Source organism: Coloeus monedula (genome assembly GCF_965178545.1).
Source record: "Coloeus monedula genome assembly, chromosome: 11".
NCBI lineage: Eukaryota > Metazoa > Chordata > Aves > Passeriformes > Corvidae > Coloeus > Coloeus monedula.
The window spans coordinates 6,322,837-6,347,424 of NC_138791.1; the positions used below are offsets into that span (position 1 = coordinate 6,322,837).

General features: G+C 62.0%; 4 protein-coding genes across 8 annotated transcripts; 1 reads left to right on the top strand and 3 right to left on the bottom strand.

The window, feature by feature from the left end:
- Positions 1–1,315: 1,315 nt before the first annotated feature.
- Positions 1,316–12,900, bottom strand: SEMA3G (semaphorin 3G; the record flags this gene model as incomplete). The annotated part of the gene is made up of 16 exons (XM_082289026.1): positions 1,316–2,747; positions 2,839–2,978; positions 3,265–3,490; positions 3,661–3,702; positions 3,968–4,059; positions 4,160–4,391; positions 4,640–4,784; positions 4,958–5,027; positions 5,129–5,243; positions 5,323–5,465; positions 5,716–5,832; positions 5,914–6,004; positions 6,594–6,713; positions 8,188–8,250; positions 9,291–9,451; positions 12,813–12,900. The coding sequence occupies 16 exons, from the start codon at positions 12,898–12,900 to the stop codon at positions 2,283–2,285; spliced, it is 2,310 nt and encodes a 769-aa protein (XP_082145152.1). The 3' UTR covers positions 1,316–2,282.
- Positions 12,901–14,336: 1,436 nt separating this feature from the next.
- On the bottom strand, positions 14,337–20,233 carry LOC309577026 (aminoacylase-1-like). 4 transcript variants are annotated; one of them, XM_082288690.1, is made up of 15 exons: positions 20,175–20,233; positions 18,751–18,895; positions 18,102–18,166; positions 17,460–17,564; positions 17,258–17,352; positions 16,992–17,068; positions 16,647–16,736; positions 16,347–16,403; positions 16,164–16,237; positions 16,014–16,063; positions 15,679–15,823; positions 15,531–15,599; positions 15,357–15,436; positions 15,019–15,079; positions 14,337–14,905 (listed from the first exon to the last, which is right to left on the bottom strand). In XM_082288690.1, the coding sequence occupies exons 2-15, from the start codon at positions 18,857–18,859 to the stop codon at positions 14,741–14,743; spliced, it is 1,242 nt and encodes a 413-aa protein (XP_082144816.1). In that variant the 5' UTR covers positions 18,860–18,895; positions 20,175–20,233; the 3' UTR covers positions 14,337–14,740. The 4 variants fall into 4 exon arrangements, with proteins under 4 accessions (XP_082144816.1, XP_082144818.1, XP_082144817.1 ...); XM_082288692.1 differs by having other exon boundaries at positions 18,751–18,883; positions 20,175–20,232; XM_082288691.1 differs by having other exon boundaries at positions 18,751–18,883; positions 20,068–20,213.
- A 369-nt stretch (positions 20,234–20,602) lies between these two features.
- Positions 20,603–22,116, bottom strand: ABHD14A (abhydrolase domain containing 14A; the record flags this gene model as incomplete). The annotated part of the gene is made up of 4 exons (XM_082288913.1): positions 21,808–22,116; positions 21,564–21,679; positions 21,035–21,270; positions 20,603–20,785 (listed from the first exon to the last, which is right to left on the bottom strand). Exons 1-4 carry the CDS (start codon positions 22,020–22,022, stop codon positions 20,603–20,605), a joined length of 750 nt encoding a protein of 249 aa, XP_082145039.1. The 5' UTR covers positions 22,023–22,116.
- Positions 22,117–22,681: 565 nt separating this feature from the next.
- Positions 22,682–24,111, top strand: LOC309576991 (putative protein-lysine deacylase ABHD14B). 2 transcript variants are annotated; one of them, XM_082288634.1, is made up of 4 exons: positions 22,682–22,735; positions 22,854–23,140; positions 23,295–23,536; positions 23,870–24,111. In XM_082288634.1, exons 2-4 carry the CDS (start codon positions 22,933–22,935, stop codon positions 24,050–24,052), a joined length of 633 nt encoding a protein of 210 aa, XP_082144760.1. In that variant the 5' UTR covers positions 22,682–22,735; positions 22,854–22,932; the 3' UTR covers positions 24,053–24,111. The 2 variants fall into 2 exon arrangements, with proteins under 2 accessions (XP_082144760.1, XP_082144759.1); XM_082288633.1 differs by having other exon boundaries at positions 22,721–23,140.
- The last annotated feature ends 477 nt before the right edge of the window (positions 24,112–24,588 follow it).

Consider the following 24,588-nt stretch of genomic DNA (forward strand, 5'->3'; position numbering starts at 1 on the left):
CCTGCGCTGCGCTTCCTTAGGAAGTGGGATAAAAATAGGAGTGGGACGGGCGGCTGTGCCTGTCCCCCCCCATGGCTTTGTTCTGTGGCCGTTCCCACACACACACCCCGGCCCCCAGCGCTCCCCTCACCCCACTCCTGCCCCCCCGGGACAGGGCCAAGCCCAGGTAGGGCTCATCCCCCTCTGCAGAGACCCAGATGCGCGGTGCTGGGTCTGCCCAGGGACGGTGTCTCCTTCCACCCCCCAGGTGCATGAGGGTGTGGTCATGGTTGTTCAGTCTCTGCAAGTTTCTAGGGACGCAGGTTGCCTCAGTTGGCTGCTGATCTGCTGGAAGCCTGCAGAATGCTGTGGGGCAGCCCTGACAAAATCTCTCCTGCTCCAGCCTTAGAGGTAAATCTACCCAGGAGGACCAGGTCCCCAAAAGGGGGCTGGCTCTTTGGGGGACTGTTTGCTCCTGGTCTCTTTTCCTGCTCAATTTGAAGCACTGCTGGCCCTGGTGCCATCTCCAGCTTCTCACAGTTCACCTCAGGGCCAGGTCCCATACACAGCAGAGCCCTTGGGCCCCCTCTTACTGTGTCCCCCACAATGGGCAGCCCAGCCCCTGCTCTGCAGAGCGCAGGCATCACTCGGAGGCAGAAGGGTGTGGGCGTTCCACACGGGTCAGTGCAGGCACTGCAGAGCTGTTTAATCGGGGCCCTGAGGAATCAGACTCCTGTCTCTCATTTCTGGCTTTGCACCCAGCTCCCTCCTTGGTTCTTGCTGTTGTTCTCCTGTGCCACTCAGGCCTGCCATTATCCAAATGCACGTGCTTGGCTCCTGCCTGGCCCCATAAATCAGCACTACCAGCACTACTCCCCTCCGTGCAGGACATGTCCCAGCCTGCCAGCCCCACCACAGCTCTCCCATCCCAGGAGACACATGGAGTTTGCAGGAGAGGTGGGACAGGGAGCTGGAGAAGGGAGCCAGGACCCCCAACCTGTCTCTGTGGGATGGGGCAGTGCTGCCGAGGGACTTTGCTCCGGGGGAGCCTCTGCTGCAGCAGAAACACAAACACACACACACACACACATAGGGAGGAGAGATGATATCAGGACCTGGCTTTGTGTGAGCTATTTAGGGCCTTTTAATTATTATTATTATTATTTTTCTTTCCCGTTCCTCCAGCTCTGAACAATGCCTGTCCCGGCGGAGCCGCGGTTCACACCATTGTGTGGGGCTGCCCTGCCTCAGGAAGGGGCAGATCTTTATCACCCCGGGCTGACCGTGAGTGAGCTCATGTCGGGTGAGGAAAGCAAGAACACCTCGCTGGCAGCCTGGAGGTGCCCTCCAGGCACCTACCCCCAACCCCTGTGTTTGGGGGAGGCCCTGGCTGCTGGTTTAGCTCCCCCAGGCAGCAGGAGCTCACCCAAACCAGCCACATCCCACCCGTGCCCCTCCAGGACCACCAACCAGCAGAAACCACCCCAGCTGTGGTACAGCCCCCCAGACTGTGCTGGGGCTGCCTTCTGCCTGTCCCTGCTCCCACCTGGGCACAGTGACTGCAGTGGCATTAGTGCCTCTCCCAGTGTTTACCCAGGAACAGGTCTAACCTGCAGCAGCCGTTTGCTGTTCTCCCCAACCCTATCCAGCCCTAAAACTGTGGCTGTGAGGCAGACAGAGGAGAAGTGGGGAGCTGCACCCAGGAACAGGCTGGCCCTGCTGAGTGTGTCCCAGTGCCAAGAGAAGGGACGAAGGAGCCCTGTCCCCCAGGGTATGCCCTGGGTGACACAGCACAGCTGCGGCTCCGAAGGCACAGCGGGTGACAGGGCCCCTCGTGCACACAGAGGCTTTTTGGGATGATGCTGCTTTTGCCCCCATACGAGCAGGCATCATCTTCCCCAGGCTCTGTGCTGGTGTGGAAAGAGCCTGGAGCCATCAACCGCTCCCCACCGCACCACACTCGGCCCCATTATTCAGAGAGGAATCCAGCCAGCATCTGGGTGATAGCATGGCCTGGGTGGCACCATGTCACCATGCCCCACCCCACCCAGGGACTACAGCCCCCACCTGCTACGTCACCTGCAAGAGCAAGGAGGGGCCAACGAGTCCCACCTCACCGCCTGTTTGTGAGGTGACCCTGCAGCCACTGAGGGTAACAGGGACCCGTCCATCCACTACGGCCATGGGGACTAGGCTGGCAGCACTGCAAGCCACCCACCAGGGCAAGATGCCCCCGTGGCCACCAACAGCACGGGGAGCTGGTACTTGCCTGTGGCTGCCCCACGTCCATTACCCTGCCCTCTCTAAGCGGCCGGTGCTTGCCGGGGCACACGGTTCCTCTCGCTGTGGGGTTTGGCCGTCCGTCCCTTCTTGGCCACGTCCACACCAGCCAGGACCAGCTTGGCCTGGGCCAGTTTGCTCTTGCGGTGGTGGGGGCGGCTGCTGCACCAGAGGCGGGCACAGTACTCCTCCACCCGCCGTGGGTTTTGGGAGCTGATGAGGTGCATGATATCCTTGAACCAGGTTTTGGGAGCCTGTGGCACCAGCCAGGGCTCGGGGCAGAGCAGGTGCGGGAGCTCATCCCCTCGCCCTCGGGGGACGGTGTGTGCCAGCTGCTCGCTGGCAATCACCTCCAGGGCGGTCTTGGACACGGTCCGGGTGAAGCCGTGCTCCAGCGTTTTGCAGTAGTAGGTGCCGGCGTCGTGCCGGTGCAGCTTGCGGAAAAGCAGCCCGTGCTCCGTCTGCAGGATGCGCTCGTCCGTCTTCACCTGTCGGCCACCACGAGGCTGGGGGTGTCCAGGTCTGGCCCCACACCCCTCCCGTGTGCCCGCAAGGGGAGCAGGTGCAGGGGAGCCTCACCTCATCCCGCTGCTCATCGGGGGGCCTCTGGACAAACCACTGCACGCTGGCCTGCGGGGACCGGGGCACGCACTCCAGGAACGTGCTGTTGTCCTCTGCCCCATAAAGCACCTTCTCCTCAACGCTCTCAAAATCATCCACTGGGGCAAAGACAGGCACAGACTCACAGGGAGGGCAGAACCAGGCTTCCACCTGCCCAGGCGTCAGCCCCCCTTGGCCACCGTGTGACTTCATCCCTTTCTCTCCCAGAGGACAGCCCCAGCCCCAGCACCACCCACCTTCTCTTGGTCTGGTCTATGAGATGGGCAGGTGAGAGTACCCACATGGAACAGCCACAAGCCCCTCTGTGTGCTAGGGCTGTGGATGTCAGGACATCTTGGGGCACCAGGAGGAGCCCCTCAGCCCTGCAGGCCCCCAGTCTCTCACCGGTCAGGTTCTGGTCCAGACACTGGTGTGCAGGGTGGCTGTGGCGGGCGTCCTGGCGGCGCTGGCGGCGCTTGCCAGAGGGCTGGTAGTGGGTGCAGGCGGTGCCATCCCAGGCGCAGTAGGGATCCCTGGCCAGGCAGCACTCGGCACAACCAGTGCCGTAGGACTCACACTGGTGCAGCCGCACCTGGGCCACCCCCAGGCTGGAGCCCACGTAGAGCGTTTGCTGGGGGAACAGCACCAAGGTGGTGATGTTGGCAACCCCCATGGGCTCAGCAGCTGGGGGCCCAACCAGGACACCCCAGGGCAAGCACCACACAGCTTTGAGAAGCTAGTGACCACAGCTGGTCACCTGCCCGGTCCCCAGCCCCGTGGCCAAGCCGTGTCTGTACTCACACGCTTGACGGAGATCTCCATCTGTGTGATGGGCACAGGCATCTGTAGCAGAGGGGAGTGGTCATCAGGCTGGCATAATCCTCACCACAGACAGCCCAGCTCATTCAGAGTCACCAGGGCTTGGCAGAGCATCAGGAATGTTTTGTGGAGGGTGAAAATACCCCCAGCCACCCTCTTCTCTCACAGCCTCAAGACCTTCCAGTGACCAACAACTCAGTGACAGCCCCGAGCCTCTATCCCTACGTGTGTCCCCAACCTGAACCCACCCCACTGCCCCCTCCCTTACACATGGGGCAGTAAATATCACCTTAAAAACCTGCAGCTCCTCCAAGATGACTTCCTCAGTTGTGGCTGAGCTCGTCTTCTGCAGGACCACCACCTTCAGCACAGAGCCAGCATCTGGGGGCCGAGGAGGATGGAGGTGTGAGCACCCTGCATCACACAGCCCTGGGAGCCCCAGCTCCAGGGCTCCTTCCTGCACTCTGCTCCTGCTGCTCACCTGTCCCAAAGAAGAGGATGTCGTGCTGCCCGTCCTCAGCCTCCACCCTGTCCACCACGAGCTGGCGCAGCCGGTGGGGCAGGTCGGTGTTCACGAGGAGGGGCCGGCGGTGCCGGGGGTACACGGCCTTGTACATGAGGGGGTGGGCGCGGGCGAAGTGCAGCACCTCGTCGGGGAAGTCCTTGGTGGTGCCGTACTGCCGCCGGGGCTGGTTGGTGGTCTTGCTGGGACACTGAGGGGACAAGAGGGGACCAGCTCAGCCCAGCCACCCCAGCACCCATCCCTCCTTCCCCCTTCATTGCTCCTCAGAGCTGGTTTGGGTCCCTCTCTGCCTTCCAGTTTGGAATCCATCTTTTCCACCCCTTTGCCAGACCTTGGCAAACCACCAGCTGACCTCTCCAGGAGGTGAGAAGATGGGGGATGGCCCCACCACCATCCCAAAAGAGCACAGGGGACCTGGAGCTCCAGGGAGTCACTCACCACGCCTGGCCGTGGGTAGGGCACCCTGCCCTCGTAGGCACCCCACCGGTGGTGGGGGCTCTCCCGGTGGGCAAAGGGCCCGTTGAAGACCTCCCGGATGTCGGCCATGCGGTACACACAGACAGCAGAGCCCCGGAAAATGTGGCTGAAAGGGGATGGAGAACGGTTGAGCAGAGCCATGCTTGGCACTGCTGGCAGCGGGAGCACCGACATCCCTGTGCAGACCAGGGGAGCGGCCAGCAACCCTTGGTGACAGTGACAGGGCAGGTCATGGGCAGCTGCAGCTGGATAGCCCCAGAGACGAGCTGGACCACTCACCTGACGGTGCTGAAGAGGGCATAGATCTCTGGGCTCTTCCCATCCTTTGTCCTCAGCAAGAAGACATCCTCTGGAAATGAGAGCATGTTTTTTTTCCTGGATTCCAACTAAGTGACCAGCCACCAACTAAGTCACTAGCCCCGGTGCAGTACAGCTCCACCTGCCCCTTACCCAGCTCATCAAAGTAGGTGTCGATGCCACCAGGGCCGGGGACAGAGCACACCAGCCGGGCTTTGTTGAAGGTACTCCACTTGTTGACCAGCACTCTCTGGCCACCAGCATCATTCTGCAGGGACAGGGAGCATCAGGGCCACTGCTGTGACTTGGTGCATCCCTGTCCCCCGCAGTCCCCACCAGCATCTCACCACGCAGACACGCCCCACACGGCTGACGATGGCGTGCTCCTTGCTGTCTGCCTCCATCACCTTCTCAGTGAAGAAGAAATAGGCTTTGTCATTGTCCCGGTCATCGTTGTCTGGGATCAAGTGGGCTGCCACAAATTTGGGATCTACGAGCAAGAGCCAGCCATGTCAGGTGGGGAGAGAGGGCACAGCCACCACCTCCAGACCCCACACCATGCTGGGGCCGGATGCCAGCCAGGAGCACCCCCAGACCTTGCTGCCCTGGCGCCTTTCCCTGCTCTTAGCTGGCACGGGGGATGCTGCACCATGGCCACAGATGCTCTGGCCACCACAAGGTTCGTGGTCCCCGGCATTAGCCCTGCTGGGGGGAATGGAGGGGCAGAGGGAAGCTGTTACCGTTGAGTAAGCGCTGGTCCACCTCTGTGCGCAGGGCAGAGCGGGTCCCCATGCTGCGGAAAACACCGGGATCGCGTCCCAGGAAATCTGCGGTGAGGCCGGCGTACAGCTCCCCACCTGCAAAAACACCCAGCTGGCACAGGGACTATCCCTGGCCCACACCCCAGAGGCTCCCAGATCGTGAGGAAGACAACCCACCGATGATGGTGCTGGCGAAAGCACGGCTGGGCTCGTGCGGGCACCTGCCCCGGCCACTCTCCACGCTGGCGGGGTCCAGGCTGAAGGTGTGCTGGGGAGAGCAGCAGCCAGGTGAGCCCCAGGCTGTGCCTGGGCATGCAGAGGCCAGCTCTGGTCCCTGCCTGACTTGCACCTCATTCAGTGCACCCAAAGGATCATATGGAAGCAGGATCCACGCTTTTTGAGGCAAGACTGATGCCATGAGGGTCCAAAGGGACCCACCAGCTCCACTGCTCGCCCGCCTGCCTAGTCGGAGTCATCACGGTACAGGCAGAGCTCCCGCTGCCCAGGCAGGGCCAGGCTGTGAGGAGGGCTCTGAGGGGTGTCCTGCCATTCCACCCCAGCCAGCTTGATTTATGAGCAGTTAGCTGGGAGAGGAGAAAATGCCACCCCCACCTCAGCCCCTGGGGACATGTCTGTAAAGGGGATGCCAGGCCAGACAGATGGGAAAGCTGGACAGGGGGCAGCAGAAGGACAAAGGGACTACAGGGAACTGGTTCCTGACACTCCCCCCCCACCAGTATTCAGGGTAGAGCAAACTCCACATCCAGCATCCCCACGCAGTCCCAAGGCCCCTCAGGAGAGAGGCAGGCAATGGGGATCTACATCCCAGGGGTGTCCTGCTGGGGATGCTGCCCTACCTCGCCACGGTGCCCCACGTAGACAAAGGTGCACATGGGGTGGAAGGCGCCCGTCCCGCAGGCCAGCAAGTGTGTCCGGTTGTAGGGATGCAGCACACGGACATAGTTGGCACAGTCAGTCTGGGGGGACAGCAGGGAAGAGGAAAGGTCACAGGGTACTGGTGCCTTGCCCACCCCCAGCCCCCTGCCTCTGTCTAGGGCCCTATGACAGTGGGTGAGCCCCAGCCCTGGCTCCCTGCCTCCAGCCCGGTGCCAGAGATCTGGGGTGGCAGCTTGTGCCCACTGACAGGGCTTGTATGGACTTCATCTGGGTGGTCCCCAGCCCACTGCAAAAGGACAGGGCTTTTTACTGGTCCTCCTACTGCAAGAGCATCCCAGGGGACCCACACGGGATCCAGCTGCCAGCTAGGCATCTCCTGCCTGCAGGCACCTGTGCACTCACCCTGTCACACAGCCCACGCTAGCCAGGGGAGCAACGTCACCTGCCCAGCAAGCTCCAAACCCTGCCCCAAGCCCCTGGCGCCCAGGACGTGACCAGATGCAGGGACATCCTTCCCCGTCATGTTCCTGCTTACGCCAGGGATGAAACAAAAGGAGGAAACAGTGGAGACAGAGACAGAGACCCACAGGCATCCTGGGCTGCCTCCAGAACAGCCCTGGTCGCTGCTGTCTGGAAGTGTCCCCTTCTCTGGGGGATGACAGCAATGACACCCCCAGGGCTGGAGACCTGCCACCTCTGACTTTGCACATTATCTCCTGGCAGTTCCCACTGGAAAAGGGCTCCCATCCTTCTCCACCATTAGCTTGGCAGCTCCCCCTGGCCAGCACCAGCCCTGCCTGCCCTCCATTGTCCCCTCCACAGCGGGATGCGAGGCCCCTCATCTGCTGGGAACACCGCTGCCGAGCCGCCCCGGGGGTTCCCAGCTTCCTGCTGTTTATTTTCCCTTTGCAAAGAGCCTCTAAAATAGCAAGTAAAAAAAAAATATATGTTCAAGGAAAATAAAAAGTTGAGCCTGCCCTGGCTTGGATCTGTCGGTGAGAGCTGGTAAAATAAACACAGAGAGCAGAACAGGGACTCCTGGGAGCAATTTGTCTGGGCCAGGGGAGCCTTGGGGACTTTCGCCCTGCCACAGTCCTGCTTCATATCAGGGCAGGGGGACACAAAGAGCGGTAAGGTTTAGGGAACAAGGTCACCAAACCTGAGCCAGTTACAGATTTCCCACCACTGGAGACAGCCAGGATGGGCCAGGCAGTGTTGCTGGGGTCTGGAGCACAGCATGGGGGTTTTTGTCCCTCCAAGCTTGGGTCCCAAAGCCCAGCTATCCCTGCCTGCTCATGCAGCCACATTGGGACACACTGACCACCACTCTGTGGCCATGGGGCTGAGCAGAGCCACCGAGACAGGATTTCCAGAGCCTGGAGCGAGCCTCTTGCATGGCCATGATTGGCCACTGACTCCCTGCCTCAGTTTCCCTTGTGCACCAGGATTAAATGTCCCCTGAGCCCCAGGGGGCCACCCCTGGCAGGTGACAACAGCCCAAACATGGGGGGAGCCATCTGGCACAAGGGGACCCCCACATGGGGAGAGACTCACCCCTGGATCCTTCCCCTTTCGAAAACACTCCTCCGTCTGCCCAGGGCGGGGTGGCCAATGGATCTGGAACACAAAGGGTCTGTTGGAGCAGGGAAGGGGGATAGCAAGGACCCAGCCATGCAAATCCACATCCCCAGGCTGCCAATGGCAAGGGGATGGAAAGAGGGACAGAGAAAGGGACCACAGCTCCCTGGAACCCACACAGCCCAGGACTCCCACCCTATAACTCCGGGCAGGACCCTTCCTCCTGGGGAGATGTGTCCCGGCAGTAATAGCCCACAGCTGGGCTGGATTGGGGTGGTCATGCTGGGGATGGCTGGAGCTGGACTGGAAGGGGGTAGGCCTGTGGGTGGCCTGGGGAAAGGGTGCCCAGGGGACAGCAGGAGTGATGGAGTCCATGTCCCCCACAGCCTTTAGCGGCTCTCAGACCAAGGGCAGCTTGGGTACACAAGCCCTTGACCCCACCGCAGTGACCCAGCACACCAAGGGGCACTTCATTTCCTCCTCCCCTTTCTTCAGCTAGAAACTGCCCAGAGCTGTGTTTGGAAAACAAAAAGTCAAAGTAGAGAGGGTGAAAGATGAGGGGAGCCACCACCCGCACCATCACTTTTGTCCACCACCTCTCCCACCAAGGAAGCAGGAGAGATCTGGGGGCTTTGCCAGCTGAACCCTGCCACAACTTTTTGCAATGATGGATCCCTTTAGCTCCTTGTCTCTGCAGGCTTTCAGCTGAATATTTGGCCCGTGAAGGGGATGCCCAGATGGTGATGGGCAGCACTCAACCTCCCAATGACAGTTTTTTAGAAGAGTGGGGTCCAAAACAATGCTCAATACCCAGAAATCACTGGTGGGCTGCACCATCAGTCTCTGAGGCTGATGATCGTGACTAATTGCCAGCTAATTGCCCTCCAGGCACCACAGCCAGCCTGCCCTTGCCAGGCTCTACAAGTTTATGGAATAATTTTGAGGCACTTGAGATGAGGCCATCCCCAGGGCAGGTCTTGTTTCAGAGTGACTTTGCCTGGCTCACTTGGGCACTGACAGGTCCACAGCGGCCAGGGTGGGGACAGAGACTCCAGGATGCTCAGCAGGACCCAGCTCACCTCCTTGGCATCTGCACTGGTCCTGTCCAGGAGCAGGGAGTAGAGCACATCCTTCCCCCCGATGAAGAGCCGGTCTCGATACTCATCCAGGTAGAGGGAGCGGAAACCCAGGAAACCGCGGTGACCAAAGAAGAGGACGGAGCGGTTGGTGCCTAAAAGCTCTGCCAGGAAGAGATGAAAGCATCAGCAGGAGCCATCCCAGCCCCAAGGGTTCCTCTGAGCTGCTGCTTCTAAGTATCATGCAGCTGTCCTGGAGTCAGCAGAGCCGCTCACAGCCACTCTGGACTGCAGCATGTCGCCATCCCTTCCCAGAGGCATGGACATCCCAGCCTCAACCTGGCTGAAGTGCTCTTCTCCCTGCCAGCCAAGGATGAAGCTGCAGAGCCAACAAGCAGCAAGGTCCCAAGCAGGGTTGCCACCCCCAGCAAGGTTTGGCTGAACCACCCCAGACTCTTGCTCAGGCCGTGTCACCACGAGCTGGGCTGTGCCATCAGCCCTGGGCTGGGCTCACACAGGGCTGGGATGGTGGCGAGACCGGACATGGCGTGGGCAGAAAGCAAGGCCTGTCCCTGCTGGGTGCCAGCCAAGGACACAATAGCAGGCACACAGCCAGTGCCATGGGGAAACTGCCACACAAAGCCCGCCACTGCCACCACCACCAGAACTCACTGACAGGGACGCTTCCTCCCCAGGCACCTGGGGAGAGGCAGCAGCATGGGGGTACTGCATCCCTAGGATGGACATCACATCTCAAAGCAACTGGGTCTGACAGTCAAAGCCCCCAGAGCAGGCCCAAGCCTGAATCTCGTGCGATGCCAAGGGGACCCTCACAGTGACGATGAGGCGGGAGCAGTGGCTCGACTGGTTTCCGGTGGGAAATGACTTCCAGGGTCACCAAGCTGGCACAGTGGCGCCCACACAGCTGCCACAGCTGCCAGAGGGAGAGGGCCAGAGGGAATGGCTCAGCTCCATGGGGCTCTGAAAACCCATCCCGACCCCAGGCCAGGCCACTGTGACTGCCAGACGGAGAAGGAGGAGGAGGACAAAGCGCCATTGATGAGCACAGCTCTGTCCCCAAACACCCTCCGGCCCGGAAGACTGCCAGCCACTGCTGCTGACCCCAGGGAAACACCCAGCCCGAGCATCTCCCACATGTCCCCGTCAGAAGGGAGGTGGTGCTGGGACAAGCCCAGTTGGCACAGCTCAGGACACTGGGGTGCCAAGTCCTGCTCTTGCTGGGGGGACATTTGTCACTTCCAGCCAGGAGGTGGCCAGCGATGCAATGCCACATCCTGGTGGGAAATGTGTCTTCTAGGCCCTGCAAGGGAGACAAGGTCCATCCCCAGCAGGAGACAATAGACACCTTCACCCCATCACACACCCCATCCCTGCTCAAGGGCAGTCCCAGTGCCCACACTGGTGATGCCAGTGGCACAGAGGATACAGCTCCAGTGGCTCCATTCTCATCGGGAAGACCCCTGTGCCTGCAAGCAGAGCTGGCTCCGGGCACTGCTGGCCCCTCCACCCAGTCTGGTACCCTCCTCCCTGTGTCCTCCCAGCATCAGGTCCTCCCATATCGCCGGGTACAGCCCAGGAAAATGCTGCCGTCTCCTTCTATTCTTGCCCAGCAATAATATTTTCCCAGCTCAGAACAACATTGGCCAAGTCGTCGGGCTCCTTTTATTGTTTCAGGCAAGGCTTCCCCTTCTCCCCCAGACCTGGCAAATTCCTCCTGTGCCTCGGGTTACACTGGCTCAGGGCGCCTTCCTCTTCACCTCCCCAGGGAACAGCCCCTTGCCATGCCCCATCCATTCCTGGCACACCTTTACCCCAGGGTGGGGCTCCCGCGGGAGCCACCCCACAAGCGGGGGTCCCTCGGGAGGAACAGCAAAGAGCACAGGGCAATGCTTCCACTCCACACAACAGCAAAATGCTCTGTCCCCTCTCACATGAGCCGCTGTTGGAAGTCGAAACAAAAGGAAAAAAGTGGCTTGAAGTGTGAGGCTGGGTACATGGCCATCCCTGCACCCACAGCACTGTCCTTGTCACCCCCCCAAAGTCACCTCACAGCCATGCAGAGCCCAGGGCGAGGAGCTCCGCAGAAACAGCTTCAGCTCACCACGGGTTTAATTTCCGAGGCTCTAATGTTTTTAATTGAAATTTTCTTTTTTTTTTTTTTTTTCTTCCCCCGGGGAGAAGGCGGTGGCAGAATTTGTTTCATGGGAAATTTCAGTTTCTGTTTCCAATTTGGAAAACGAACGGAATAATCAGCTTAAGGAAAAAAAAAAATCTTCCAAAGGTGGCTCATTCCCCGTGGGAGGCTGAGAGGAGCTTCCACCCCGCCCCGGGGCAGCTCCTCGCACCTGGGAAACGGCCCCGCACGGCTGGACTTTGCGCTGGAGTGGATCAGACACTGAGCCAGACCCTGAGCCCCACGGTTCACCCCTGCTGAGACCTCAAATCTCCTCGCTCTGCTGCCAAACCCAACCTGAGGACACCGGACCGCATCACGGGGCAGAGCCATGAGCCATCCCGGACTCTCAGGATAAGGGGGTGGGGGGCACTGCGTGCCTCAGTTTCCCGTTCAACAGAGAGGCAGCCCCTGGGGTCACCTGCCGTGTCCCAGGACAGAGCAGGGGACGCAGCCAGACCCGGGAACCCCCAGCCCAGGCAGCAGAGGAGCAAATTTTCCCCAGGCACTGCAGCCCCCGGGGCTCTGGAAGTGCTGGGTTGCCCAGGCCTTTCCCCCTTCTGGGAAGGGGGAAGATACACATTATGTAATTTATGTTAATTTTTTTAGAGCAGGTTCATTGCTTTGAGGCCAGGAGGAGATTGGGGCGCCCCAGGCTCCGTCAAGTTTGGCAGGAGCAGCCCGTGGATTAGGTTGGCAGGGCGGGGGATGCGGCGAGCCAGAGCAGGATCACAAGGAGAGTTTTAATTAAAACCAAGCACTGCCCCCGCAGCCCCCCGAGGGGCCCCAGCACCCCAGCACCCGCACCCCAGCGCCACGGGGCTCGGAGGGTGCAGCCCGGGGACCCACCCACCCAGCCGAGGGCAGGATGCTGAGCGCCCACCACGCCGGGGGACCACCCGCGCACCGCAGCACCCCCCAACACACAAGAGAAAGCGTGCCGGGGCCAGAACACCGCCGTGCCTCAGTTTCCCCGCACCCCACGTGGGAGACGATCCCCCAGGGGAAGCAGCGGGGCTGGCGCGGAGCCCGGCGGCACAAACCCTGTCCCCGTCACCCTGCTCCCCTCTTCCTCCTCCTTCTCCTCGGGGGTCCCCACGTCCCGCGTGGGGAGCGGAGAGTGCCGGGCAGCCACCCACCGAAACCCCGGCCCAACCCGAGCCCCCAGCACAATTTGCCCACCAACCGCACCAAAAAAACCCCGTACTCCGGGCGCGGCGCCCGCAGCTGAGGCTCCCCAAGCCCCCAGGGCCCCGGAGGGGGGACCCTGAGGACACCCCTCCGTGGACAGTCCCCCCCGTCCCGCAGCAGGTGCCCCCGGCCCGGCTCACCGCGGTAGGACAGGCGGAGCCGGGGCAGGCTGTGCCCCGCCGCCCAGAGCCAGCACAGCGACAGCGACACCGCCACGGCCGCCCGCATCCCTCCGCCGCGCCCGCAGCCGCCGGTGGCACCGAGCTTTTATGGGGCCGACATCCGACCGCCCCCGGCCCGCCCCGGCCCGCCCCGGCCCGGCCCCGCCATACCCCGTCCCTGGGCGGCGGGGATGCGCGGGGGGACGGCCCCATCTCCCGGGGGGACCCCGAGAACTCCGCACATCCCCAAAGTGTCCCCTGCCAGCGGCGCTTTAGCCGTTACTGCAGTTCCCTTCCCAAGAAGTGACCCTGCCAACACCTCTGGCTCTCCCCTGAGGTTGGGGAGCAAGGGAGGGAAGCTGGGGTCCTCCAGCCTCGCACTCCTGAGGTAGGAGAGGGCACACAGACCTGCCCCGCGAGAAGGATGCTCAGCGTGGTGTGATCTCCAAGCACACAGCTGCCAGGTCCCATCTCAGTGCCAGGCAAGCTGGGGACAGCAGGCCAGCTGGGGCAGGGAACTGAGCAGGGTCGAGGGGGGCACAGGGTGCCACACGTAGCCCTAGCACACCCACAGGGCAGGGGATGCGCTGCTGTCTGCCTGCAAAGGTGCAAAGGTGCCAACACCCTGGGCAAGGACCCCACGGTACCCACACCACTCCCATGCCATCCTCCCCCAGGGCTGCGAGGTCAGGGGATGTGGTCGTATGAGACATCAGAGAATCCACGCCGGCCTCCCTTGGGAGCCTCATCACACAGACAGGCGTGTCCCGCATCCAAAAACCTTGGACTTCCCCCTGCATTGAATGGAGGGGAAGGAGCTGAGGAGCTGGTGGTTTCTCTCTCAATGCTTCATCACCACCAGCCTCATCTCTTCTCCCAGCCCGGCACGGGGCAGCCTCATTATTCCCAGCCCCCCCAAGGGTTCCAGCAGCTTTCTTAATTAAAACAGAGGTCAGGAGGCTGGGAGATCCCTGGCTTCCCCCCAACCTTTTGTAAAGGAGCAGCTCTGCGAGTCTCCTGAGCAGTGTAAAACCACCCCAATTCCCTCAGTGAGCCCTTGGTTTCCCTAAGGAACAGCATGGCTGGGACAGATCCCACACCCTGGGGTGCTGGGGAGCCACACAGAACAAGCAAGGAGGAGATGCAGCTATTGGCAGCTCTGGCAGGTAAGCGGAGCTGCCTGCCCAGACCCGCACACTGCTTGCCCTGACCAGAGGGTCTGCAGGAGCGGCACTGCAACAGCAGCTCTGGAGAGAGGGAGGGAAGGAGCAGGATGAACCCCAGCACCAGTCCCCTGAGGCTGATCGGGAGCAGAGGCCCCTCAGCCTGCCCGGGCAGGATCCTGCCCGCTCTGCTGTCATGCAGGCAATGAGCCCAGGGGAGGAGAAGCACCCCAGCAAACCGCACCGTGCGAGGAAATCGGTAGCGCCTGGGCGAGACCCTGCGGGCAGCGCCATCGTGGACAGACAGACAGACAGACAGACTGCTCCGCTCCAGGCTGTGCTTAGCAAAATTTATTGACAAGGAGGGTGGGCAGCACTGGCCCCAGCTCCCCCAGCAAGTGAGCAGGGAGGCAGGACGAGGCATGGGCAGGCAGAGTGGGGCACTGGCCAGCCCCTCACCGCCCAGCCAGTGCAGCCAGAGATGGCACAGGCACAGAGGGAGGCACTGACAACACCAGGAAAGGCTGGAGGCACCTGGGCATGAGGCTCTGCTGGCACTTGGCCAAGGGGGACATAACCCCCTGGGTGTCACCGTCAGGCCAGCCCTGAACACAGCCAACATGGCCTGATGCCATCTGCATCCCCAGCACACTAGCAGGTATTTGCTGTGCCCAGCCCCTGCCCCTCTTTTTAAAGCCTTGGCTCTCTTTGCTTGGCACCCCCTTCCTGCCCCTTGCCAGGCACTCAGCCCTCAGCAGGCAGCGGGGGCACTGAAGCCAGGGCAGTCAGGAGGCGGGTGTAGATCTCGATGCCCTGCAGGAAGACTTGCTCATTCAGGAACTCGTTGTGGTCGTGCAGCAGCACCGGGGTGCGGTTCATGGGCGAAAAGCCAATAGCAGGGTGTCCTGCCTGGAGATGGGGAGGCACAGGGTGAGGTCAGAGCTGGCAGGGGCACCACGTGCCCCCCTTCACCTGGACACAGCTCCTGCTTGGGGCTGCAGGTCTGCTGGCATCGCACTCACCGCTCGGACGTAGCGGCTGTCAGTGGCAGCCGGGAAGATCTCGAGCTTGAGCTGCAGCTTCCTGTCAAGTGAGACCCTGTGTCAGCATGGGTGCAGGGCCAGCCAAGTCCCCTGTTCCCCTCATACCTCATGGGCAAAGAGACTGTGCCAGGACATCCCTCAGCCCTGAGGGACACTCAGTTCCATCCCTTTTGGGGGGCAACGGGGAGATGCTTTGGCACATCACAGGGCTCCCCATCCCAGCCTCTGACATGACCCCAGAGACCCCCAGGGATCACCTGGCTTCCACCAGAGGATGTCCCTCCCAGGCTTCCACCCTTCCTGGGGACACTACTTACATGTCCCTACAGACCCCGCTGAAGGCCTTCCACCATGGGTCCGACTCCTCGGTGGATGTGATGTGTTGGTCCATGCATTTCTGACAGAGAAAGAGGGCAGATGAAGGGGCAAGGGGGTGGCACTTGGCAGGGGAGGGACAGGCACGATATGCCCAGGTGGCTGAGAACCCTCACCTGGTGAAACTCATAGGTGACACCATCCCCAGCACCGCAGCACCACGTGGCCACCTGCTCCTCGAAGGCCTGGGGCAGAGACCAGAGGAGGAGTGTGAGCAGGGTATCCTCATCCCACTCTCCTGGGTGGGGCTGGCAAGGTGCCCACCTTCAGGTCCACAGTGGGTGGGATGCGGATGTCGAAGCTGGCGGCCATCTCGGAGGGCACCACGTTGAAGGAGACGCCCCCCTCCAGCATGGTCATGTTGAGCGAGGTGACGTCCCCTAGGGTCAGGCTTGAGTCGGACTTGAGCCTTGGGGGATGCAAGGGAGAGTCACTATCTGCCCCCGCGGGGAGGAGTGCTTCCCCACCCTGCCATCATGCAAAACGGGAAACTGAGGCACAGGGCAGCAGCGCCAGATCACAGCCTGGCTTGGGATCCCAAGGACCCCCTTCATGGACTGAACTAAGCCACTGCCATCCCACTGCCCATCTCCTCCTACCTCTGCTTCTCGCTCTCCCTGAAGGCCAGGAAGGAGTTGATGACTTTGTGCTGGGGAGGGAAGGGCAGCAGGTGAGGACCAGCCCCATGGGCAGGGGCCCGGCAGCCCAGGGCAGCACCGGGGGAGCACAGGGTGTACCCCCTCTCTTACCATCTTCTCAGCCGCCGTGTTGCTGATGAAGCGAGACCCATGCCCGGGGCTACCCATGCACTTCACCTTTATCCCTGCAGCAGTAGGCATAGAGGGAAGGGTGGAGCAGAAAGCCTGGGATAGCACCAGTGCCCCAGTGCCCAGGAGAGCCAGGGACAGGGCAGTGGACACACAGATACTCACACCACGGGCTCCTCTCGCCATAGAAGACACTGAAGGTGTCAGATGGGCTGGCCAGGCCTGTGGTGGACACAGACAGGGGGTCAGTGGGGCATGGGGGTGCCATGATGTGCCCCCTCTGCTCTGTCCTGGCAGCATTTTCCCTCCAGACTGGCACCATGTGGGTCACTGCCCAGAGGAAGGATCCCCTAAGGGGGTCCCTGGAAGCATGTGGGATGCTGGTGCCTGGGAAGTGATGCCAACAGGCAGAGGAGTGTGTGCCAAGAGGAGACACATCCCTGTGCCAGCCCTATCACCACTCACCCTCATCCATGGCAAAGCCCACGTTGAGTACTTTGAACTCAGGGCGCTGCACGAACATCTCCATGCCCTTGTGTCCGCCCACCTCCTCATCTGTGGGGGAAAGCCTGGCATGGAGGAAGGCACTGGGGCATCCCCCAGCCCGCTACTCCCTAGGCCTCCTTCCATGCCAGCTTGGATGCCATCAGCACACCCGATGTCCTCACACATGGAAACCTCTCCAGCCTTGAGCTAGGGGAGGTTGGAATCTGGAGAGCCTGGTGCCTGGCTGCCACGGGAGACTCCAGAGCACAACCCAGCTGCCAGCCCCTTCTGTACCTCCTGAGAGGGGACAGCCTGGGGACTCACCAGGCACAAAGGTGAGGTGGATGGTGCGGGCAAAAGACTTTCCCTCCGTCTTCAGCCTCCGGATGGCCTCAAGGTACCTGCAAGGGAAGGTAGTGTCTGGTCATCGTGGAGGAGAGGGGCTTGTGTGCTCTCAGCCACCTCAGGGCGGGTCAAGCGGTGGCACCTCTGGTCCCAGGGACCCTGAGGACAGTGGCATCCTGTCCTGCATCACTCAGAGACACCACCAGCACTGTGCCCACCCAGCGGGTGCAGAGCCCTCCACTCACTGGATGGAGACACACTTCATATCCTGGGCACCCCGCGCGTAGATGTTGCCTTGCGAGTCCTTAACTGCCTCGAAGGGTGGGTAGGTCCAGTGCTCCTGCAGGGAACAGCATCCATGATGGCAGAGGGGCACAGAGGGCACCAGCTCCCATCCACCCTGTCCTCCCCTCCGTGCCCTTCCCACCCCTCACCCTGTCCCAGCACCTCAAAGACAGGCACGACGTCGGTGTGGGAGTTGAGGAGGATGGAGCGCAGGTGGGGGTTTGTGCCCTGCCAGGTCAGGATCAGCACCACACGGCCCTGACACACCTGTGGGACAAAGGTAGGATGTCACCAGGGTCCAGGATGGGGACAGAAAGGCTTGGACCAGCAGGCTGGAGCCAAAAAGCATCATCTTAGGAAAAGTTTCTGGATGCCACCCAGCCAGTCACCCCTTTCTCCACTGGGAGAGGGAGCAGGCCTGCCTGAACCCACACAGCCAGCCAGAGCCCAGCTGCAGGTGCCAAACCTGGCTGCAATTCAGAGGAGGGAAGACAAACCCAGCATCTTCCCCTGGTGCCCGGGAGTCTCCCAGGACAGCCAGTGCTCAGCAGGAAGGATGGCCCCAGCCAACGTGACCCTGCCAGGTCCCCAGCTAATCATAGCACAGGCAGCTGCAAAGGTCAGTGGGGAGCAGCCAGAATACTGGCTTAAGGAAGGGCTCAGGTCAGCAGAGGATTACAGGCAGAGGGGATTCACTCCTGTGCAGCTCTGGGTGCAGGCAGAGGAACATCTTGGTCACTAAGGACCCAAACACAGGTGGATAGATGGGTGGACAGACTGGAGGCTGCTCCTCAGCTTGCTCACCTCCACTTTTTGGCAGGCCAAGCCCAGGTCGGTGCCGACACGCTCCAGAAACCGGATGGCCGCATCTGGGGAAGAGTAGGGATGCTCAGAGTTTTTTTTCTCATTGCAACCCCCCAGGGACCCCAAGGCTCTGTGGAGTTCCCAGACCAGGGAAAGAGATGACAAGAGAGGGCAGGTGCTGCAGGTCCTAGACACGAGAGGTGGCCATGAGCAGGGACAGGAGCAGCTCATCACCATCCCTTTGGGGTGAGGACTTGGGAAATATGAATAAAATAAAAATTGAAGGGGGGTTCAGGGGGAATGTTTCTCCAGTGGAGTTTTGGGAGCTCCTCACCAATAAAATGTACTTTAGTGGGAAGACATAAATGTTAACAAAAGGAGATCACTCATCCCAGAGCCAGGGCAGCATGGAAAAGGAAGCAAGGAGCACGGGACTGGAAGAAGCAAACAGCAGCTCTGAGGGCACTTGAAACGTCCCTGCCCCAGCCAAAGGCACCAGCAGAGATAAGGTGCAAAGGAGTTCACTCGTTAAAACCACCATCAAAACAGCCCCAGCACAGGACTTGGGCACCTGGGTCCAAAGATCAGAGCTGCAAAGCTGCATGGCCAGATCCCCACATGGCTCCCCATCCTGTCCCCCCATCCTCACCATAGTCAGGTTTAGGGTGGACGGTGTTAATCCTCAGGTACTCCCGGAAAAGCGTAACCGAGGGGTTCTCTGAGGCCCCTGTGCTCTTCCCGGGCTTCCCAGGTGCCATGTCTGGGACCAGGGCTGCAAAGCTCTGGGGAAAGAGCTGCAAGATGGTTAATCACCCACCGGCCCCTCCAAAGTCCGCCCTCACACTCAGTCGTCACAGAAACCGAAGGGAGATAGGGCAAAGGTCTCCCCCATGTGACTCCTGGGACACTGCCACCATGGGAGAAATCCCTCCCACTTGGGTACAGAGCAGGATGGGGTGTGCCTCCCACACTGTCCTGTCTTTCTTCCCCCAACACACATGTTCCTGCCCCAAACACAGTGCCAGGACAGGCTGTGATGCCCAGGCAAGGGGTGAAATCCAGGGAAGGGCTAGCTGGGAGGAAAGGGGGGCAACTAGGTGGGGGAATATGAAGAAGGGTAGAGGGGAAGAGGGGTGTGTCAAGTAAGGAGACAGGTAGTTTGGATTAGCCAGGGGTTAGAGGTTTGGGGGAATGCTGGGGGATGCAGGCAGGGAAGGCGGGATGCTGGTGTAAGGGGGTCCATGTAGGGAGAAGGGAACTACTGCCTGGCTAAGGGGATGAAGGAGAGCTGCAAGGAAAGGCTCTGAGGGTGCAGGGAAATGGGGGTGGTGAAGGGGGATTGAGTGTTAACAGAGGACAGAGGTACTGGAGGACCACATTAGGGTGCCAGGGTACTGTGGGAGCTGTTTGAGGGGTGCTGGAGGAGCAGGAGGATGTGGGGTACTTAGGGGCACATGGGGGTTCAGCAGGAGGGGTGAAGGGGAGCACTGGGGGGGTGTATGGGAGCAGGGGCTGCAGAGAGGCTATGAGGGGTGCAGTGGGACTGTGGTTAGGGGTGCAGGGCTGCCGTGGCTGGAGGTGCAAAGGGGCACAGGTCGGGTACAGGGGTACCATGGCTGGCGTGCAGGAAGTGGGCACAGCGGGGTGCAGGGGTACCGCAGCTGGGATGCAGGGACACCATGGTTAGAGTTGTGGGCAGGGCAGGGTCCCGCGGGTAGGGCTGCAGGGGTACTGTGGTTAGGGGTACAGGGTGAAGCAGAGGGCAGGCAGGGCACCGTGGTTAGGGCTGCAGCACTTGCGTTATTGGGGTGCAGGCGCAGCACGGGCAGAAGGGCAGAGGGGTGCTGGATACTGTGGTTAGGAGTGCAGGGGGTGCAAGATACCACGGTTAGGGGTGCAGAACGGTGCGGCAAGGGGGTGCAAGGGGGTAGACGAGGGGTGCAAGGGGGGGGGGGGTGCAGGATACCTTGGCCCGGGCTTGAGGGGGGCGAAGGCACCGGAGCACCCACCCGCGGGGTGCCGGGCGCTGCTGTCCGGCCCCGCTGCCCGGCCCCCCGCCGCCCCCGGCCCTACCTCAGCGCTGCCGCCGCCGGCGCTGCCCGCCAAGCCCCGTTCCGCCCGCTCCGCTCCGCTCAGCTCCGCCCCGCCGGCAGCAACGGGCAGGAGGCGGGCAGGGCGGGCAGGGGAGGAGCGGGGGGAGCAGGAGGGGCAGGGTGCATGCAAGGGGAACAGGCCACCCTCCTGGCCCCACACTAGGGGTAGAGATATGAGGCTGGAGCTCGAGCAGCCCCGCGGCGCTTGGGGACACACGCAGAAAGCAGAGCAGCATCAGTTTATTGGCCTCGTGACAGACGACACCCTGTCCTGCCAGCAAGGGACACTTCCAGTCCCCACCCCCGCCACCCTGGGGGTACCCCAAGAGGGAACAGCACCCCTCATGCCAGCTCTCTGTGTCTCCCAATCCCTTGGACGCCTTCTGCTTGGCAGGGAGGAGACAGCGCTCACTTCAGCTGGTGCAGGAAGCCCAGCAGGGCCCGGTGGAAGTCCTCTGGCTTGTCCAGGTAGCAGGCATGGCCAGCACCGGGCAGCACGGCCACACGGTGCTTAGGGAGGTGCTGGAGGTTCTGCAGGGCCTGGGGAGCCAAGCTTGTGTCACGGTCACCATACAGGATCAGGGTGGGCGTCTTGGTAAGGGAAGAGAGAAAACAAGACCAGCTGTCAGAGGGGTAAATGGCCACCACGCTCCCCCTGGACTGTCACCGGAGGGGGCTGCAAAGCTGAGGGGAGGCAGGTGCCAGCACCCCCATGAGCTGGGGGACACAGGTCCCCCTCACTCACCCCAAAACAGTGTCACCCTCCACATCACCCTGCAGCCAGCTGGCTCACAAGGCTCACCAATACCCAGGACAGCCCCCAAGAGCCCAACAACCCACCTGGACCCCCTGGTACTGCTCAGCAGTGTAGTCCTTGGTGCCCACAGGTGCAATGGGCACGAAGCCGGCCAGCCGGTCCCCATGTGCCAGGAGGAAGGGCAGGGCAAAGCGGCCGCTCATGGAGGGGCTGACGAGAACAGGCCTCTGCATGCCCAGCTCCTGGAGGACATGGTCCAGGAAAGTCCTCCGGCCCTGTGCCGTCACCACCATCTCCACTGGGGGCGAATCCCCATAGCCTGGTATGGGGAAGAGGGCATAGGGTGGTCAGGGGGCACTGTGCAGCCTGCAATGGTCTCTCCTCACCAGGGTTCAATGGCTTGTCAAAAAATGGACACTTGCTGAAGCCCCAGGGTTGTACAGTCGCAGCCATCAATGGCCCAGGACAGCGACAAATCCCGAGCACACTGCCCCAGGAATCACCAGTAGCCATCCAGAGCCCTCCCTAAAGAGATCCAGAGCCCAGCAGCGACTAAGATGAGGGACTGGAGCTGCCCAAAGTGATCAGCTAAGCACAGTGCCATGGTCCTACCAGGCAGATCTATTGCGACTGCACGGTAGCCTTCTCCAGCGAGCAGTGCCAGCGTGCCCAAGGCCTCCCACGTCTTGGAGGTGAATGCCTGGCCGTGCAGGAAGAGCACATCGGGCCTGCGTGGGGGAAGACAGGTGGGAAGGGGTCCAGGAAGGCTGCCATGCCTGCAGCGTCCAGCGACCACGGGGGCTGGTGAACACCGACCCCAGGGCCTGCCACCCCCCATGCCGGCGGGCTGACCCACCTCCCGGGGCCGACAGCTGCTGCGGGAGCCTCCCTGTAGAACACGGGGGGCTCTCCCGCAGCCATCCCCGTCCTCACGGTACCGTTGGCCGCGCGCCAACCCCGCTTCCCCTCGTCAGGCCGTGAGCGCCGGGCGGCCGGCAGCAAGAGGTAGAGGACGAAAGCGAGGAGCGCCCCGAGGAGCAGCAGCCCCAGGCGGCTGCGGGCAAGCAGCATCTCCGCTCCCGCTGGAGAAGGAGAGCGGCAGCGCGGGGCTGCGGGACCCGGCCCCGCTGCTGCGGGGGGACAGGTCCCGGTCCCCGCTGCTCTGCTCGGCCCCGGCCCTGCCCGAGCCCCCGCCCGGCGCTGGCGGCCCCGCTCGGCCCCGGCCCCGCCGTGCACGGCGCCGCTGAGCCTTCGGGCTCCGTCTGGCGGCAGCCCGCGGCGCCGCAGCCCCGAGGGATGGAGTGGAGCCCTTGCTCCGGGATGGGCTGGGGCTCGGCTAAGCTCGGCAGAGCTCGGCTATGTTCATCAGGGGCTCGGTGGCTCTCGCCAGAGCTCGGGCAGGGCTCGGGTGGGGCTCAGTCGGGCTCGGCAGAGCTCGGGTTCTGCTCCGCAGCGCTCGACCTGGCTAGGTAGAGTTCGGGTAGGACTCGTCTTCGCTCGGCAAAGCTCGGCTTCACTCGGTAAAGCTCGGCTTCACTCGGTAAAGCTCGGCTGCGCTCGGCAAGACTCGGCTGCGCTCGGTAAAGTTCGCCTTCGCTTGGCGGGGCAGGGCTCGGCTCTGCCCAGTGGTTCCCGGGGCCGCCCCGGACCTTGCGCTCCGTGAGGCGGTGCCGCCGTTCTCTCGCCCGCCCCGTCGGTCTTTGGCCCCGGGACGCGGCACCCCCAGTCCCGTGGTGCAGCGGGGAAGAGGCAAGAGGGGGCCGGCCCCGTGCGCGGAGCAGCAGGTAAGGGCTGCAGGCCCGGGAGCCCACCTGGCACATCAGTGACCCCGCTGGTGCCACCACAGTGAAGGTGATGCCGGTGTGACCTCTCATAGCCCTCCTGCCTTCCTGCCACTGCCAGGCCTCAACAGCAGCAGAAGGCCTGTCAGCCCTTCTGTTCCCACCTGTCACCCCACTGAACAGCCCCCCGGCCCTCAGGCATGGCCACCCCGCGGATCACTGAGAGCACCGTCACAGTGCAAGGACAGACCCTCTTCTACCGCCAAGCTGAGCCAGCCCAGGCAGTGCCCAAGCTGACAGTGCTGCTGCTGCATGGCATCCGCTTCTCCTCCGAAACCTGGCTGCAGGTGGGGACGCTCGCCACACTGGCCGAGAACGGCTACCGAGCCGTGGCCATCGACCTGCCGGGTAAGGTGTGGTGAGCACAGCCCTAGAGTCAGGTGGGGTAGTCACCGGTTTGTGGTGCCAGGATGGCAACCCTGGTGTCGTGGTGTGCTGGCTTCTCCCAGTCACTGAGGTGGTGTGGAGCCTGACAGGGCCACTTCTGTCTCCCACGATTCAGGGCTGGGGCGCTCGAAGGATGCCGTCGCGCCAGCGCCCGTGGGCCAGCCAGCACCGGCAGCGTTCCTGAAGGCAGTTTTGGAGGCTCTGGGCCTGGGTCCAGCTGTGGTGATCAGCCCATCGCTCAGTGGCATGTACTCACTGCCCTTCCTCTTAGAGCACAGCCACCTGTTCAAGGCCTATGTACCTGTGGCACCCATCTGCACTGAGAAATTCACGGCGGAGCAGTATGCCCAAATCAAAGTACGGCCTGGAAGGACACTGGGGAGGTCAGGGAACTGGGAGGGGATGGTGAAGAGGGGACCCTGGTACTGGGGCTGGGCAGGGGAAAGGCCAAGCGGGCCAGAAACCCTGTTGCCACTGAAAAAGGGGAATGTGATGATGAAGGAATGTAAATGTGAGGTAGTGGGAGGGAAAGAGGGGACAATTGGAGACCCAGGAGTCTGAGCTTCAGTTTCCCTTTGTCATACTGGGTGGGGGAGAAGGGCAAGTGTCTCCCCTCCAGGGTGTCCCTGGCCAGGAGGAGCGAGGGCCTGGGTGACATTTGCAGGCTCAGGGTGCATTCCCCCTCTGCAGACCCCCACGCTGATCGTGTACGGGGACCAGGACGCGGAGCTGGGGCAGACCAGCCTGAACAACCTGCGGCACCTCGCTGAGCACCAGGTGCTGATGCTGCAGGGTGCAGGACACGCCTGCTACCTGGACAAACCCAATGAGTGGCACCATGGACTCCTGGCCTTCCTGCAGCAGCTGAAATGAACAGGATGGGACCTGGGCAGGGGGATGTGGCCAGCCCACCCACCCCTCTGCCTGCACATGCACCCTTGTGCCAACCCAGGTGCTCGGCTGGCACTCACACTGTACTGGCCCACACCAGCACCCACCTCTCTCGAGACCAAATAAAACCCCAGGCTCTGCCACTGCTTTCCTGCCACCTTCATCCTGCTACTTTTCCACCTTTCCCACCTCCTTCCCTCATGCCCGCCTCCATGGCTGCTGTCCCACACAGGTCTGAGGGGTGACAGCAGGGAAGATGCAGCCTCTGAGGGATGGTACATTTGGGACTTGTGGGTGGGTGAGTACCAGCCTTGCTGGAGCCCACCCATCACTTCTGACAGGACCCCCATGAACCTCAGATGGTGCTGAGGGAGGCCCAGGGCTGTGTTCAGGGACGGGTAGGTCCCTCAAGGTAGTGACAGCCGTGTCCCCAGCCTGCCAGCCTCCTCTTCATCCTCCTCTTCCTCCTCCCACCCCTCCTGGCACACACCCAAGTCCAGGGTAATCCACAGGGGCTT

Coding starts and splice junctions, on each gene's coding strand:
- LOC309576991 (XM_082288634.1), top strand. CDS start 22,933: ATGGCCACCCCGCGGATCACTGAGAGCACCGTCACAGTGCAAGGACAG. Junction 23,141..23,294: donor CGTGGCCATCGACCTGCCGG/GTAAGGTGTGGT, acceptor CCCACGATTCAG/GGCTGGGGCGCTCGAAGGAT. Junction 23,537..23,869: donor AGCAGTATGCCCAAATCAAA/GTACGGCCTGGA, acceptor CCCCCTCTGCAG/ACCCCCACGCTGATCGTGTA.
- LOC309577026 (XM_082288690.1), bottom strand. CDS start 18,859: ATGGCACCTGGGAAGCCCGGGAAGAGCACAGGGGCCTCAGAGAACCCC. Junction 17,565..18,101: donor TGGCCTGCCAAAAAGTGGAG/GTGAGCAAGCTG, acceptor TTTGTCCCACAG/GTGTGTCAGGGCCGTGTGGT. Junction 15,600..15,678: donor CACCCACTGTGGACCTGAAG/GTGGGCACCTTG, acceptor TCTCTGCCCCAG/GCCTTCGAGGAGCAGGTGGC.